The 18,257-nt window shown below is 30.8% G+C and overlaps 2 protein-coding genes across 2 annotated transcripts; one reads left to right on the top strand and one right to left on the bottom strand.

The window, feature by feature from the left end:
- Positions 1 to 452: 452 nt before the first annotated feature.
- On the bottom strand, positions 453 to 4,181 carry LOC129894354 (caffeic acid 3-O-methyltransferase). The gene is made up of 4 exons (XM_055970011.1): positions 3,734 to 4,181; positions 1,718 to 2,028; positions 1,280 to 1,344; positions 453 to 922 (listed from the first exon to the last, which is right to left on the bottom strand). Exons 1-4 carry the CDS (start codon positions 4,138 to 4,140, stop codon positions 626 to 628), a joined length of 1,080 nt encoding a protein of 359 aa, XP_055825986.1. The 5' UTR covers positions 4,141 to 4,181; the 3' UTR covers positions 453 to 625.
- Positions 4,182 to 13,201: 9,020 nt separating this feature from the next.
- Positions 13,202 to 15,954, top strand: LOC129895876 (RPM1 interacting protein 13-like). Its single transcript, XM_055971655.1, has 3 exons — positions 13,202 to 13,566; positions 14,457 to 14,543; positions 15,477 to 15,954. Exons 1-3 carry the CDS (start codon positions 13,312 to 13,314, stop codon positions 15,594 to 15,596), a joined length of 462 nt encoding a protein of 153 aa, XP_055827630.1. The 5' UTR covers positions 13,202 to 13,311; the 3' UTR covers positions 15,597 to 15,954.
- Positions 15,955 to 18,257: the final 2,303 nt, after the last annotated feature.

The following is an 18,257-nucleotide window of genomic DNA, read 5'->3' as shown; positions in this document are numbered from 1 at the left end:
AGTGTCGTCCAAGAACTCAAATTTATGTCGTGCCTCCAACGCCGTTTGTATGTCGACTGTCCATTCATCAAAATTGTTGCCTTTGAAACGAGTAGGCGTGATATAGTCCTCGGGTCGGTCTTGAGTACCGAGAAAATAGGGAGAAGTAGACTCAATTTTGGGTAGTGGTGGAGGAGGTACGTCATCACCAGCCATGGAAAGTTACGATGAAGAGAAAAAAAAATTTGGCTCAGATACCATGAAAAGAACTGTGTAAACTTTTCCCGTGTTCATTCATTCTCCAAAGGAGAATATATATTTTGTGATACAATATTAAAATAAGAAAACTAATTATATGTTACCAAATATGCTACCAAACAAAGAAGAAAACTAATTATATGTTACCAAATATGCTACCAAACAAAGGAAGGAAACTAATTATATGTTACCAAATATTTATACTCCAATAAAAGTCCAGCAAATAAAGCTTCATATTATTTGATCTTCCCTTTTTTATCCCCGTTTAGAACATCAATCTCTTCAATGTAAAAGCTAATTGTGTTTTATTTCACAGTGATCACTACATCGTATGTCAAGCCACTCAGAGAAAAGTAGGATCCCAATTGCAAAATGAATTATTAATTAATCACTTGTTGAATTCCATGACCCAAGTGTTGTAAGCACAAGCAGCCTTGCGGAATCCACTAAATCCAGCCCCTTTAGCCAAAGCCTCAAATTCTTTCTCAGTCCTTTCTTTGCCTCCTGGATTATGTGCTAACATTATTACATCCACATGTACTGTATTCTTAGTGGAATCTGATGTGTCTGGGGTCTCTGGAAGTAGGCATTCTGCAATTATCACTTTCCCATTTGCTGGTAGTGCTTCATAGCATTTCTTCAAGAATTTTAAGCAATGTTCGTCGCTCCAATCATGACAAATCCACTGCACCCATATATTCAATATTATCCTCTGTTTTTTAGATCTTCTATTTAATATTTTTAAATAAGCGTGAAAAGATAAATTACACGTTATAATATAATCATAGTATAGTATAAAAGATCTTTAAACTATCAATGTTTATAAGTTAACTCTATGTTGATTATCCTAACAGACATCTCTATTTATTTCGTTTTGACACCCCACACCTCGTGCTCTACGTATCTGGATGGAACCCCATGGAGCAGGAGGGACAGGATGGTTTAAGAAACAAGTAGAGATTGTTCCACTTTAAATCAAAATTAAAAAAAGGGGAACATAGTATGCTTGTATGTTGGGGGAGAGGGGGTAGCTAGGCATTACCTTCATGAAAATGGCATCCGCTTTCGGCACACTAACAAACATGTCACCACCAACGTGCTCGACGCCTAAATAAAATTTAGGAAAGTATTTAGTACGCAATACAAAATAGAAAAAGAACATTAGTGTCGTTTTCAATTGTAGGTGAAGAATAAGACATATTCTACTTGTCATGTTTTCAATTGTACATATTTCTCTCGTCCATTTTTATTTTTCACACTTCTTCAGAAAAATATTAATTAAAAAGTAATTTGATTAAATTATCTTTATTTATTATTCCTTGCTATTTAATAATACTCCGTTTCCTCTCATTTGCAAATATTAATATCTCTCCATATTTATGACTAGGCCAACTAATTATACCTTTATTTTGGATCATTTATTTCAGATAAGGACAATAATTAAAATGGAACGGAAAGAGTATTAATCAGGTTTAGTTACCTGGATAAGCTGGAGCATCTTGGATAACATGGGGCAAATCAAAGTTAATACCCTTAATGGAGGGATACTTGGAGACAATCATGTTCACAGTAGCCCCTGTTCCACCACCAACATCAACAATGGAATTGAGTCCTTCAAATCCCTTATAGTCTTCGAGAATCTTCTTCATGGACAGGGTGGTGTGATCAGACATTCCACGATTGAATACCTTGTTGAATCTTGGATCTGTTCCATGGTACTCGAATGCTGTCATTCCATACGCCTTGTTGAAAGGGATTCCACCATCAAGTACTGCATCTTTTAAGTGGTACCTGCAATACAAAACCAAATCAATTCAAATACTAATATTATTTTTTTGATTTTCCAACTCGATGTTCCGTATCCAATACTTGTATAGAAATTCGACTAATTTATATTCGTAAGATCCGTTTCTGAATAGAAAGACCTCCATGTATTAATGCATATGCTAACTACCATGTACTAAGTACTTTACTATTTCAATTTCTTTTAATTGTAATTTTACTATTACTATAATAAATAAAGTTCAGACTTCAGTGACGAAACATGAACTTGAACTCGAAGACTGACCGGTTGTAGTTGGATGATTTTGTGATTACTCGTCCGTTCATTTTTACTGTCACATTTGAATTTGACACATTTATTAAGAAATCAATGATTAAAATAACTATTTTAATACACTATTTCTGTTAATAATATGTAATATTAGATCTTAGAAAATAATTTTAAAAATAAGTAATTAATGTTAATAGTAAAAATGAAGTTTATTTTTTTTAATAGGTTAAAATTGATAAATAAAAATAAAAGTTTATTTTAAAAATAGTTAACAAACAAAAATGTAAAGATGGAGTAATTTGTGGTGCTCAATCATTGTTTCCATTACATCAAAAATTTCTAGAAAAAGAACTGTTCTACTGTGACTACTTTTAAACAGATGTTTCCATATGATTTTTTTCTTCTATCTTTGGTGGCCCACCTTATCACAAGTGGAACCAAATTCAAATGAAACTTGTCAACACGATACCTCCTTTTCCAGTTTCCACACAAACGAAAAAGAAATTTTATACGTAATACTACTTCTCATCAATTGTATGTCGTTTTTTCAATGGGTAGAATAGAATCAATCTGTTGAATTACACGCCAAGTTCCAATACGGGGTAGCAATCATATAAAACCAACTCAATTAAAGTCGACACATTCTGAAATGCAACCAACAAACCTAAAAACACCTGTTTGAATTGTGTCATTAAACTATTACATTTAAAAGCTATGCCTAATGGACAAAACACACTATTTTTACTTAATATGTTGAATTTTATGGCCTTGAACCAAAAATACGTGGAATGTATTAAATTATTCTTTAATTTTAAAAATAATATATGAAAAGATTTTCAAAAAGAAAAAAGAAACATTTCTTTTAAAAAACTGACTAAAAAAAACTAAAACAAATAAATTGAAACAAAATAAATAATAAACTTGCAATTGTTAGGTGTTTGTCGGAACATAATTGCACATTGATAGGTGAAAAGATGCCAGCGAATCCACTTGTGTGAAGGCAATTGAGGGTTTTAGTAAGAAATTGCGTATACAATTGGATTAGTCCTTTCGATTTGGTTTGTATAACTGGATTTTGGTTTGTATAACTGGGTTTAAGGTGTCCTTACTTTGAGATGATGGCAATGGCTACCGAGCTTAACGGTTGTAATGACCCTCCAGGTCATTTTCATCCCTTTTTATCTTTTTCGTATTTAAAACTTTTCTATAACGATTTCAAACTATTTATGACTTACTGACACTGACAGTTCGATATAAGTTGTTGTTAGAATTCTTTTTACGTTGTGAGTCCTAATACTACTTATGTTATATTTTTGACTTATTTTATTAGTGCAAGGATAACATAACTAGAGGAATTGAGTAATTAATTGTAAATTAGAATTTCATCAAACCAGAACAGATGAATCAGGCATACTGAAAAAGAAAAAAATTAAGGGAATTTACCAGCTCTCCATGAGTACTTTATCTTGATTCATGAGCAAAAGTGGTGCGACAGAAACACCATCGGCATTCTTAGTCAGGAACTTACAAACCGGAGCAAGACTATAAAGCCGCTCGACTCGACCATCAGGGAGTGTCCTGAGCGTACAATTGAGAACAGAGTAAGTAGCAAGAAGCCTAAGCATTCGATCAAGCATTACGGGTGCATCTGGGTTCTTCGAAGGAAGCTGAGCGGCTAGCTCAGAAGGAGAAATAGATGCACCTGGACCAGCCTTAGCCATAATTTCAAGAAGGTCAAGTTCTACAGCTGATTTTAGAACCATGGGAAGTACAGAGGCACTGGCTAATTGCATAGCGAATAAGAAAGCTTCATCCTCTGTTTGAGTTAGGCTATGGCTTGTTGAACCCATTTTTTGGTATAACTGAATTGGGCAAGTAGAAGAAAACAAGAAGGGTTTTCGGTGATGTGCAAAATAAGAGGAATGTGTGTGGCATTTTATATGGTTATTCTTGGTTCACCAACCCAAGTTTGGTGGAGATGCTGGCCTACAATTTGACCCCACATCCCACAACTAAGAAGTAGTCATCCTCTACAATAGTTGTGAGTTTAGATAGTAATCTGACGTAAAACTGAAGTGAGCAACCACCCGATTCACCTCAATTTTTGATATTTATTACTATAATTTTAATGATATTATATTTTGTATTGAAAGTATTAGGGTCAAATGAATTTTGTATCGATACATTAGATCTACTCATGTTAACAAATATTTTTTTCTATTAATATTTGATATTCTTATTGTGTCTGACTAAATTTAGATTCACATCCAGAAATTTCATATTGAAAAATAAAACATTTTCTAACAAAGGGGACTTCGTATCTAATAATGTTCGAACAGACACCTATTCACATTTTGTGGGTTTAAAAGGGGTTGTTTTGTATGCAATATTGTTTGATTGATCATAAATTTAAGAAAATAGTGACTAAAATGATATAGATTGAATTATTGAAGTTTCAAGTATCTTTTCACATTAAACTGCAAATGCAGACTTTTAAAAGGGTTCAAAGACTACAAATTCACTTTCTTGTATTTGTTATCTAAAATTGAGTAGTTTTTGCATGGCGAAATTTGGGGTTGGGAGAACTAAACCTTGGATTGGAAAGTAACCTAAAAAGGGTATTACCAAAAGGAAAAGGGGGAAAGAAGAGTTAGGAAAGATGCTAACAAATTCACAAATCAATTTTGGGCCAAACGACTTTTTACAAGTCATAACGTATCGAGTCATTTTGTTTGTATATTTTGTGACAAGTTGCTCTCCAAACATGACAAAACATGAATTTAAAAAATTCTCAAATATAACAATAATATTATTATAATAAAAATTCCGACTAGCATTTTCTTTCTGCTTAAGAGCCAAGGGATCGGAATTGAGCCCTAATATTACTCTGGTGCAAATGATATATAAAAATGATCTTGAAAGTGGTTGATCTTAAACTTTTGACCTTATTTTTCTCACATGCAAAAGTTTGTTAACTGTAAAATTTGTAAAAATAAAATAAAATAAAATGTTAAAGACAAATAGGTTAAGGTCGATCAAATTCACTTTCTTTGGGGCTAAAAGATCAAGGTGGTGGATCAATACAAGTATACAAGAACACAACCTGTTTAAAGAAAAAAGAGATTACTAGTAATTAGGGGATGATTTCGAGACTTTCCCATGAAAATTCTACGGAAGAAAATTGAAAGATTGTATCTCGCTTTCTGGATTTTTTGATGCCTTATATTCTTCTAAGAGCCCATTGTATAGGTCACAAAAGTCTAATCGCCGATTCAATAAGTGAAATGATTGAATGCTTAGCAATGAAGTTGCTACATAGTAACACGTGCCTACGCCCTAATGCTTCGCCTGAAATTGATTGAATGCAGATTGACACAAGACTCGAAATTGATTGTTGAATTCCTGGAGTCATTATGAGTGCGTCCAACTAAAGAGACCTTCCTCGGGGAAATATTGATACCCGGTCACAATGCAATCTTGTACGAGTAGATATTGAATCATCTCCGATCTCCCCGGAAATGGTTCTTCCCAATTTTCCCCCCTTTTTTTCTTAGGTTATTTTTCGGAAAATTATTTTGGGCAATCTTCAAATTTCTAATTAGTCATGAGTATATGTGTTTGGAAGTAACTATGAAACTTTAGAAAGCAACCGACTACAATAATTTACAATATTTTTATTGGATCGAAACTGCTTTCAAGACAGTGTCTAGTCATGACACATTATATGTTTGCTAAATTATTTATGTTTTTTTTTTTTTTGGTTCATTATCAATATTCTCAGTTATTTTTCCTAAAAAATAATATCCTCGTAAAGGGACATTGAAGACGGCATGATTAATTTAATAGAAGCGTATTCTTCTTAATATATTATACTGTTTATATTTTAATATATGCACTAATTGTTGTCTTGAAAAATAGCATAACATGAGCATTAGAGAGTGTATGAATTAAATACAGTCAAAATTGAACAACTAAAATGTCAAAGACTAGAAGGAAAAAACTAAAATAAAATTGAGGTAGGCTATTGTTTCAATTCATTTAATTATAATACTATAGAATAAATCAAGATCCCACCTTGCTCCATCCCACCCACCTTGGGCCCAAGAAGGTATTAATGAAAACGACGTCTGTTTTTCTATAGCTAATTTCTTCTACTTCTTAGCTTTCTTCGCTTATAGTAAAATATGATAATTGCGTGAGGAATTAAAACTCATTTCCTTGGAAGAATTTTCAATTGGTCCACAATGACTAATTATCTGCCTTACCTACTTTTGATTTAACTTGCAATGTAGAAAAATATACAGAGAACACACTTGTACTGCAGCCATTGAGTGACCATAAAATAATTAACCACTTTTGCCTAGAGGAAAGACGATCCCGTAGCAAAAATAAAATAAATTTGGGTAAAGCACCGCCCCTATTATTAATTCCTATATTTCCTGCCTTATAAAGGGTGAATGAGGACAAATTAGATGAAGTATATCAATGATTTTATGAGGTTAAAGTTCCCATTGCAATAATTTGGACCAAAAACGGTCATTTGAATCCTCCTCCTCTGCGGTGCGAGAGAGAATTTCACTAGAAATTTATGTTTATGCATACAATAAGACACTCACAAATTAATTATTCAGAAAGTGATTTTTTTTTTTAAAAAAAGGAATAACTATTACTTTCTTCATTTTACATTAATTCACTCATGTTGAATTGACACACCTTTAAGAAAGTTTTTTATTAGAGATGTATTTTACTAAACTAAACTTATTAATTAATGATGTTTTGAAATTCTAAATTTGACTAGTAGCTAAAAAAAAGTTTATGATTCGGCTTCGCGCGGACAAATATGATGGGCAATGAAATAGCCAGTTTAAGACAAGTTTTGGATGTAAATTTTGCTATGATTTGTCTACTTTTCCTATGTGCAAGTGTTGAATGTGATTAGTAAAAAAAAAAGGCCAAAAATAAATGCTAAAGGAAGAAAAAGAACAAAAATGCGCAAATCAAAGTTGTTCAGCTGTGAAGCTGAAGCTACCAACGTGCAGCAGATTAAAAAGCAACAAAGGTTGCTGGTCCTCCGCGCGCTCAAGCGTCCAGCTGCGCACCCGCGCGGCATGAGGCGTGCAAAGCATCAAAACAAGGGCAGTTTTGGAATTTTGCGAGAGACTCTATGCTATATGAGTTTGGAACTTGTCTTAAGAAATAGGGAATGGAGAAAAAGAGCACGAAAAAGGCTAGGTTACAAAGAAGAGAAAAAAAGATTGGTACACTACTCAAATTCAAAACGGAAGGTGGGATTAAAAATTTGTTTGCTATTTCTTTTTGTTAATCCTTGTTCTTAATAACCTTCTCCTGGAGTAGTTTCTTAAAGGGTATTTGACAAACATGGTGTATTGATGAATATGTTGGGATTTTGATTTTCGTTCTAATGCTTGAACTCGTTAGGGAGTTTGAATTAAATTGTAACTTTGTTCGTTATCTTATTTATTAGAAAGAGGAGTATCTTATGAATATTGTTGCATAGTTTTGTTTGGATTGAATCAATATATCTTTTCTAAGTAATGGAAAGAGCTTGTTGACAATTATTATTGAATCCCCGGATAAAATAGTCGAAGAACATTAATTCCTTAAGAATAATCCATAACATACTCTTGCATATTATATCACTAAGTTATAATTAGTTTATTATTTAACTTAAGATTTACTCTGAAGAGAAATCTAAATATTAATGATACTCTACTCAACTATCGAATTCGAGAGAATCGATAGAACTTTAGATGTGATCAATGAACATATTATTAAATCCTGGCTATTATTATGCATTTGTTTCATTTTCTAACCTATCTTATATTATTAATATTAAACTTTGTAGTTACCAATTGTTAAAATTATCATTTAGTCTATAAACGTGGTTCATAACCACAACCGACTCTTTTTTTTTTATCATTTGAATAATAATTAGCAAGATTTGATTACAATCTTATAAGTATTAATCCCTATGGAGACTATCTTTTGTACTCTATTATATTTGACTAGCAAAGCGCTAAATTTATAATATGTTTTGCGCTCGTCAAAATACACTAAATTGCTTTAAATAAATTAAGTCAAACAGATTCAATTATTTTTTTGACTTATTTTAAACACAAAATAATTTTAAGTTAGCTAATCAAAAACTAAAAAAAAAAATTAAAATAACTTATAAGGCAATTCAAACGAATTCTAGTTCCCATAAAAACAGATATTTTCCCGGCTCCCATGTGCTCCTTGTTTCTTTCTTAGTTAGTCCAATAAGAGCCTATATGTCACTACGTACACTTGCATATTTAGCTGTCTCTTATCTCTAAGGAGTAGTTGACATTTGACCGACGATGCCAAACCCATTCAGATTCTGTGTGTATGTATTTTTTAAAAGGAAAAAGTTTCAAATATACTATTCAACTTTTATAAAAGGCTCTTATCAATTAAAAGTTTGATTTATTTATGTTATTTTTCAATTAAGAAAAAATTTATTTATGTCATTATTTGTTAATTAAAAATAATTTTGATTTTGCAAAATTATTTTGACACATGACCAATTATGATTCGGCTAAATCATTAATTTCATTATTTTTAAAAAGAAAAAGACTTAAATATGTCATTGGACTTTAAGAAATGATTCATGTATGTTATTTTCATTAAACTAAGTACTTATCCACGTCATTAGTTTTTAACTGAAATAAGGGTGATAATTTGACCAAGTGAACATGAACCAAGCTTTTATGTTTTAACGGATGTTGAGCCTTTTCTCAAAATTAGATGGCCTATTTGAGATTTTTTTTAAAAAAAATAATTTAATTAATTAATGACGTGACCAAATCATAATTGGCCACGTGTCAAAAATGATTTTGCAAATTCGAATCTGTTTTCAGTTAAGAAATAATGGTATGGATGAACCTTTTTCTCAAACGAAAATGGCATAAATGAACCAAACTTTTAACGGATGACACAAATGAGCATTTTCTCAAAATTTAGTGGCATATTTAAGTATTTTTCCTTTTAAAAATAATAGTCCAATATATATATATATATATTCCAATGCAGAATAATAGTCTAGAATTTTCAAAATATTTACTCGAAACTAAGGGCCGACTGAAGGCTCATGTGCATTAAAATGCTAGTAGTTGGGTGGGAGGCAAATTTCGGGTCAAATAATAGTCATATAGTTGAAAACTTGAAATAATAGCGATATGAAAGAGCACATTAGATACGTGTATCTTGAATATCAGATACTTTTCAAATATATTATGAAATATAGATATATAGAGAAACATCAAGGAGCTTAGATACAGTTTCCTAATAGGAAATCCATGGATCATAGGCGACATCTTCCCATGACCTTTCGCCTCTTAAAGCAAGAGAAGATATATGTGTGTGAGATAGGAGAGAGGTGAGTGAGAGAGTCAGATACATATCCATTTGGATCCGATGTATCTAGAACAAATTATACCTAATTTTGACTTCATGTATCAAGACATATGTATCTGGATACGCTAGATACATGTATCTAAAGACCAAAATCTGGCATAAATAATAATTTTGAAAGTTCACAAAAAAACAAGTAATTAGGCCCTAAACTAATGAGATAGGTGTTGTTTGCCTAAAGAAATTCATCTGTTGTTGAAACCAGGCCCAAATATTCCGTCCGCCTAACGTTTAGGTTTAGCCCACTTAACCCTTAAGGCCTTTTTTGTAAAAAGAAAAGTAAACTTTACCTAAATCCCATTATGGAAAAGTTTAATTACTATACATCTCTCATCGTACCAAAATTATTCGATTTTCCCTTTTTTCAGTTTGCTGATACATTAGTTATGTAACTGATACATTAACTTTAGCTGTAGAGTAGTTAATGCAGATCATCTATTTATGGATAATATCTTAATATAAGGTATGATTGGTTCTTTATATCAATTACTGATCTAATTAATGAGATTAATTGGTTAAAAAAGTAACGATTGTGTACATGAAGATTCAAGCCAAAAAACAAAGCATCAATTCAAAACAAAGTCGATTTTAATTTTTTTCAGTTTTGCTGATACATTAGTTATGTATCTGATAAAGATCAGCTCTTTATGAATAGTATCTTAATATAAGGTATGATCGGTTCTTTAAATGAATTACTGATCTAATTAATGAGATTAATTTATTAAAAAAAACAGCGATTATGTTCATGAAGATTCAAGCCAAAAAATAGAGCATCGTCTCGAATGGAAAAAATAGAGCATCAATTCAAACCAAAGTCGATTTCAATTTTTTTTTCCAGTTTTGCTGATACATGAGTTATGTATCTGATACATCAATTTTAGCTGTAGAATAGTTAATGCACATCGGCTATTTATGGATAGTAGATTGAGATAATGTATGATTGGTTCTTTAAATGAATTACTGATCTAATTAATGGGATTAATTGGTTAAAAAACAAAAAGTTATGTACATGAAGATTCAAGCCAAAAAACAAAGCATCGTCTCCAATAAAAAAACAGAGCATCAATTCAAACAAAAGTCGATTTTGACTTTTTTTTAGTTTTGCTGATACATTTATGTATCTGATACATCAACTTTAGCTATAGAATAATTAATGCATATAAGCTATTTATGGATAATAGATTCAGATAAAGGTATGATTGACTTTTTAAATCAATTATTGATCTAATTAATGGGATTAATTGGTTAAAAAGGCAACAGTTATGTACATGAAGTTTCAAGCCAAAAAATAGAGCATCAATTATGTACTGCAGGTTTTTGATACATCAGTTATGTATAAACTTTGCTAATTAGAGATTGATACGTCAATTCTGATGTTGATACATCAGTTGTGATACATATGTGTGAAGTTTATTTCCTGCAGTTTTTTGATACATCAGTTAGGTATAACCTGTGCTAATTAAATACTGATACATCAGTTCTGTAGTTGATACATAAGTTCTGATATATATATGTGAATTTTATTTCCTGCAGTTTTTGATACATCAGTTATGTATAAACTGTGCTAATTAAATACTGATACATCAATTCTGATACATCAAATCTGTAGTTGATACATCAGTTGTGATACATATATTTGAAGTTTATTTTCTGCAGTTTTTTAATACATCAGTTAGGTATAAACTGTGCTAATTAAATATTGATACATTAGTTCTGATACATCAGTTCTGTAGTTGATACATACGTTCTGATACATATATGAGAAATTTATTTCATGCGGGTTGTTGATTCATTAGCTAGGTGTAATATGTGCTAATTAAATACTGATACATCAGTTCTATAGTTGATACATCAGTTCTGATATATATATATATATATATATATATATATATATATATATATATATATATATATATATATATATATGTGAAGTTTATTTCCTGCAGGTTGTTGATTAAACAGTTAGGTATAACATGTTCTAATTATGTACTGATACATCAGTATAGATACATTAGTTGTGTAGTTGATACATAAGTACTGATACATATATGTGAAGTTTAATTATTACATATATGCGATACAAAAGTATATGTATCAGATTCATTAAAAATGGTAAATGTTATTGTGATACATAAGAAAGATGCCCCGAGCAGTCAGGTTTGATACATTAGAATATGATACATAAACTTTGATTTTATATTCGCGTTTGACAGATGAGAAAAACATACAAATCTTTTCAATTAATATATGGAAAGATTATTACATTTCAGTTGCTTACTGATTCTGATACATTACAGTTAATGTATCAGATACATTAAAACAATAGATACATCTAAAATGTTTACTGTTACAAAAAAATGGTTATAATCTTCTTGATGACGTACTTCATTCCCTGCATTGACATGAAAAATGGTTAAATACAACTTGAATTTTATACATAAATATGATGTATCAAACACATTAAAATATTTGATATATGAGAATTTGATACATACAGAAGATGTATCAGAAGCAGTAAGGCTTCATAAATTATAATCTGATACATAAATATATATGTATCAGAATCATTAAAACTTGATACAATAGAAACTGACACTTAAACACGATGTATCAAAAGTAGTAAATCTCTAGAAAAAATGACATTTAAAAAAACACTATGTATCAGAAGCGTTAACGCTTGATACATGAGAATCTGATACATAAAAAATATGTATCAGAATCAAAAAACTTTCATAAAAACGGCATTAAAAATAACGTGATTGAACCCATACCTTTGGGAGATTAGGGCGTGTTGTAACCCCTCCAATCTTGTTGTCTAGTTCTTTGAGTGCATGATTAACTGGAGCTTTCGACTTCAATTTCTCACGGAGCTTATCCATCATTGTTGGATCGTTACGATGTTTGGATGTAACCTCATCGTAACCTTTCCAAGATGAATCAGAACCAGGTGAAACAAGAATTCCTTGATTTTTATTCAATTGTGTGAGACCATGAACGGATTTCATATGTATTATTGAAGATATGAGTTTAAAAAATAGAAAGATTTACACAACAAAGCAAATGATACTAATTTTAGAAGATTTTTCAAAGATTTATAGAAGAAATCAAACGATACAAATTTTAGGAGAAATCAAATTAAATGAGGATGAAGTGAAATTCCAGATAAGGAAAAACTTAAATATACCTTAGTTAGAATCTTGAAATTGAGTAACAAATGCACTCAAAAATTCAAAATCTAAAAAATTGAAGAGAAGTGAATTTAGGCGAGGATTTAGGGAGGAAGAGTGATGTATCAGTGAGGGAGAGAGTTAAAGAAAAAAGAGTAATTTTGGATATTTTTTAGTATAATAGGGAATACAAGTAAATGTGGTATTAGAATATGGGTAAAAGAATAATTTTTGGAAAAGAAAAGCCTTTGTAGGGCCCATTGTGGGGGGAGAATTGGAAGTCCTACGGCTACTCCTCTTCCCCATAAGGAATTCGAAATTTGAACAAACGTTCACTTCTCCTGTTACCATCAGAATCGAAAATTTATCTTCCATTAACGTTTACTTTTTTCCGCAAAAATGATGAAGAAGCTTGAAAGTTCGCATTGTGTTATCCCATTGGTAGTAGATTTATCTTCTTCATCCTCCGATGAAGAAACTCCATTGAGACCTATAATCTGCCTCAAAAAGAGAGAGCAATTGAAGGAGTTTGAAGAGAAAGAAGATTGCTTTATCCTCGATTTTGATCCTTATGAATCCATAGATATCTCAAAGCTATCTGTTTCCAACAATCTTGATACTTCTGACCTTTCTGTTGTCGCCGAAAAAGGAGAGGTACACTTGATCTCTACTTGTTTTTTTTTTGTTTTTTTTTTTCCTTTGTTTTCTTATTTCCAACCATTTTTTGGATTCAATTCTTGACTTTAAATTGCTGTAATTGGGATTCCTCCCTTAGGGCTTGGGTCGGGTTTCTGGAATGCTGGTTGTATTTTCTTTCTTTTTTACTGATTCTGCTTCTCTTTAGCTTTGAATGGTTCGAAAGTCTATACTAGAAGCTTTATTACATAAAATTGTAGACTACATAAAATGTGGTTAGTGTAATACAGCTGCACTTACTTTTAAGGTGTTTGTTATTGTCTGTTAATTATGACAAAATGAATTTTTTTACCTCTAAATGGAACACCACATTCCCTTAGCATAAAATGAGATTGATAATCTTCTGCCAGAGTTGGGTTGAAGTGTTACCAACGCCAACTTAATTAGTCGGTGAACCAGTTCTTAAAATGTCACAGCTTGAACAACATTATCATTAGTCCGATTTCAATAGTCTATCCACTTGAGGTTTTTTCTTGTTCTGGTGTTAAAAATATACTACTTTGGTGCACAACTACCCAGGTGTTGGATCGATGTTCCTAATTTTTACTTCCCATGGAACAAACAAGGATGGATTATTATCTTTTGCTCTTCCTCCGCGGTGGTTCCTTATCTATGTGCACTTACTTTTTACATAAGGATCCTTGATTCTGCTTGTAGTTGCTGAAAAAGGCTAGTTATAGTTAATCACTAGTTTTTTCCAACAGGGGTTCCTCATTTTCCTTATTTCCAACCATCATTTGGCTACCAATTTGTATTATGTGCCGCTGTCTAATTTGGTCTTGAATAAACCTTTATTCTTAATGGGAAATTCTATAACTGAAATGATTATTGATCTTGATGGTGAAAAGGTGGCATGTCGAGATTTTCCACATCCAAGGCATGCCTGCGCGAAACATCTGTTTGAGAAGACACTTCACCAGGATTACTGTGAAATGGTAATGTTTGTTCCATTTTATTAATTATGTAAATCTTTATGTCATTAGATTAATCATTTTAGGACTCAACTAGATTAGGATTGACAGATAGTTGTTGTAATATTAAATTCATCATCTTGTGTGCCTTTGGGTTTTGATGTAGTGTTATTGTGATTTTTCATTGGCGGAATTTTTTCCACTCCACACAAAAGTACAAGCAAATTCAATGAAGCGGACGAAAAGATATAAAAAGTTTTTAACTAATAAAAACATAAAAACAACTGAAAATTCACTGATTCGGTGAATCTAGAAGCATATAAAAAGGAATTTTAAGGTGTTCTTCAGTGTTCATAGCATTCTTCGGTGATAGAGGGAGGGAAGGGTTGGGAATTTTTGTGTTTTTCTCTTTAATTTGGCTTTTGGGCATTCTTGATTTGATGTTAATAATATGTCAAAGTAATTAATTGTATTGAAAGTTGAGTTTTTTTTATGAACTGAATTGTAAAACTGATTTTTTCTAGTAATTTAAGTCGTGAGATGAGTGATGTCAGTAATTCCTTGGGAAGCTATTTTGGCAGAATATACAATGCTTTTTGTAAGACATGTTTGCTCTAATAATTTCTCTGGATTTTCTCCATGAAAACTTTCTAGTCTAGGTGAGAGCTAACCTGTGTTTGATTGATGACTGATTATTTATATGTTCAATCATTGGACTTGTTTGAAAAGAAAGAAATATTCATGCAGTCCATTGTTAGATCCAAAAATGGGACAGTTCTGAATTAAAACTTCGATGAGTGTCTCTACAAACATGAAACACTTTACTGTTGTGTAATACATTCCTTTTACTATCACTCTAGCTTTACATATGTAATACATTCTAATGCTTCACAGCTTTGTCTTATGTTGTTGTTGTATTAAATTAATCAGCTTGTGTGCCTTCGTGATTTGGTGCAGTGTTATTGCTATGTCTGTGATGTGGCTGCTCCTTGCAAATCCTGGACTGGGGATTCAGGGCATTGCCATGCCATGAATAATGAGGCTTGGAATGCTCTGAGGAACGCCCTGAGAAAGTAACTGAAGTTTATCCTCAACGAAAACGACTTCCCTAGACTTGTAATTTTTGTGCAAAGTGATGGCTCGATCTGCCCGTGAGCTGCAGTATGGTTACGTACCTAGTTATGATCTGGGATATTAAGTTGGATACGAGGTCGGTATTCAAGTGTCTCTCAAAATTAAGCTAGATTTTTGTAGATATTTTGCTTAAGGTATGTAAAAATCTGGGATGAGCATGTTCCCTTCTGGTATATTAGCGGTTGAAGTGGAAAACTATTTCACAACAGCCCTTCTTTCTGTTCTTTTTGAAGCCAACTCCTTTTATTTCTGTGTTGCCATGTTGCAGATGAAATCTTCAATCTTTGTGAGTACTTTTTAATTTTCCCTTATTGTATTTATATATTTGAGTAAAACCGTAATGGCTGATAGTGATTATTGTGATAGCAGTGGTGTTTAGTGGTTGTAAATACTAAATAGAGTGGTGGTGAAAATTATTTACAGTAAATATTTTTTATGATATTTAGATTTTGTTCAAGATCTTAATAATTGAGATCAATTTAAATTAAATAAGTATTTAAATCTTAATATAAACAAATGTACTTAAATGACTTAAAGTCTAAACCATTTAAATATAGACTTTTATTAATTGAATAACAAATAAAGCCTCAATCACTTTATGAACTATCTTTAATTACCTTTAATTAGGGAGTAAATTCCTTAGACAGTCACTTATATTTGAAAATTTGTCTTATATTATCATTTTTATTTCTTTTAGGATCACAATATCACTCAACTATTTTTATTTTTTTCAAAATATATTCCTCTCTCCTAATGGGATACCATGTCACATTTTTATTTTTTTTTAAATAATTTTTTTTAACAATATAAGAAAAGTTTGTTTAATGTCTCTATAAGCAACTTCATTTAGATATTCAATTGACGCATTTACTCCATTCTTGAATTTATAAAAGGTAATCAAATTTTAAATTTTCAAAAATTAATATTTATTATTTATTTTCCAGACTCTACTTGTGGGATTTGAGTGTGTATATTATTGTTGAATATTTATTATTTATTTGTCAATATTTTAAGAAATTAATTATAAAAATTTATTATCTTATTTATTTGAGTATATTAAATTAATATTATTAGTATACAATTTTTTGGTTATGATATCAAAATATTATATATATATATATATATATATGATAAGCTACACTTTTATTTATACATTATATTCCGTTAAACTATTATCAAGATAAATCTTTGTTTTTGATTATTTACCTTGGACAAAAATCAAATACTTTCATTTGTTGCAACTTATTTTTTCTAATTTTTTTAGTCTGTTAAAAAAATATCTCTTTTTTTTTATCAATTTTTTAATTTAAATCTTCCACATAACATGTTTAAGACACAAAATTTAAAAATATTTTAGTATATTTGACATATGTTTGATTTAAAATCACAATATTTAAAAAAGAAAATCATTTTCTTAAATTTCTTGCCAAATTAAAATAGGACAAATAAATTAAAATAGAGAGAGTAATTAATAATTACTATAATACAAACATGAACATACAAATTTAACGCGTGATTAATCTATGCATTTCATACCCAAGTAATACACTACTATTACAAAAGTGCATAATATATTGATTCGAAATTCATATATTTTATTTTTTTATTTTATTTTAAATTCAATTTTTTTGTTAATTCAAAAAAGTGTATCTTTATATTCAAGTTAGAGAAGAATGATACGGTTGGAAAAATATATAAAAATGAGACTCTTTTAAATAAATACTATGCATTAGAACTCTTACAAGATGGAACCTATAGTTCAATTTCGATGCAAAATATTATTTTCTATAATTTTGTTAGTAAATTAGTCTGTGAATTTTATTTACTTATATTTTTTACTTATAATTAATTTTTGAAAATATTGATTAATAAATAATAAATATTAGTTAATTTTAATTTAAACTTTGATTTACCTTTTATAAAATTCAAGAATGGGGTAAATGCTTCAATTGAATACCTAAAACTTGACAAACTTGACATGGTCAAGGTCTATGATAAGGTATCTTGGTCTTATATTTGTCTAGTATTGAGAAGAAGGAGTTTTGAGGAAGTTTTCATTGACATGATATGGAGAATCATGTCTGACAATTGATATTCTATCATTGTTAATGAATCAAGACATGGCTTTTTCCATTCCACAAGAGGTCTTAAACAAAGGGATCCTCTTTCCCCTGCTTTGTTTATTCTTGGTGCTGAAGTCCTCTCTAGGCTCATGAACAATCTACACCAACATCCTCAGTACCATGGTTTCTTTATGGAAAATAGGGCCCCCAAATTAATCATCTCATTTTTGCAGATGATGTAATCATCTTTTCATCTAGGTGAATTCATACTTTGAAGCTCATCATGGAGACTTTACGCACCTATGAGAATATTTCAGGCCAGCTATTCAATAGAGACAAGAGCCACTTCATGGTACCTGCTAATGCTTTTCATTCTACTATGACAAGAATCAAGAAGGCCATATGTTTCAAACAAAAAAACAGCCCAATCACTTACCTGGGATGCCCTCTCTACATAAGTAGACAAAAAATCATCTACTACTCTAATCTTATTGCTAAAGTTGTAGCTAGGATAACTGGTTGGCAAGCCAAAATTCTGAGT

The sequence above is a fragment of the Solanum dulcamara genome, chromosome 7 (assembly GCF_947179165.1).
Source record: "Solanum dulcamara chromosome 7, daSolDulc1.2, whole genome shotgun sequence".
In the NCBI taxonomy this organism is placed as follows: Eukaryota; Viridiplantae; Streptophyta; class Magnoliopsida; order Solanales; family Solanaceae; genus Solanum; species Solanum dulcamara.
This window is presented reverse-complemented; position numbering and strand designations above follow the sequence as displayed.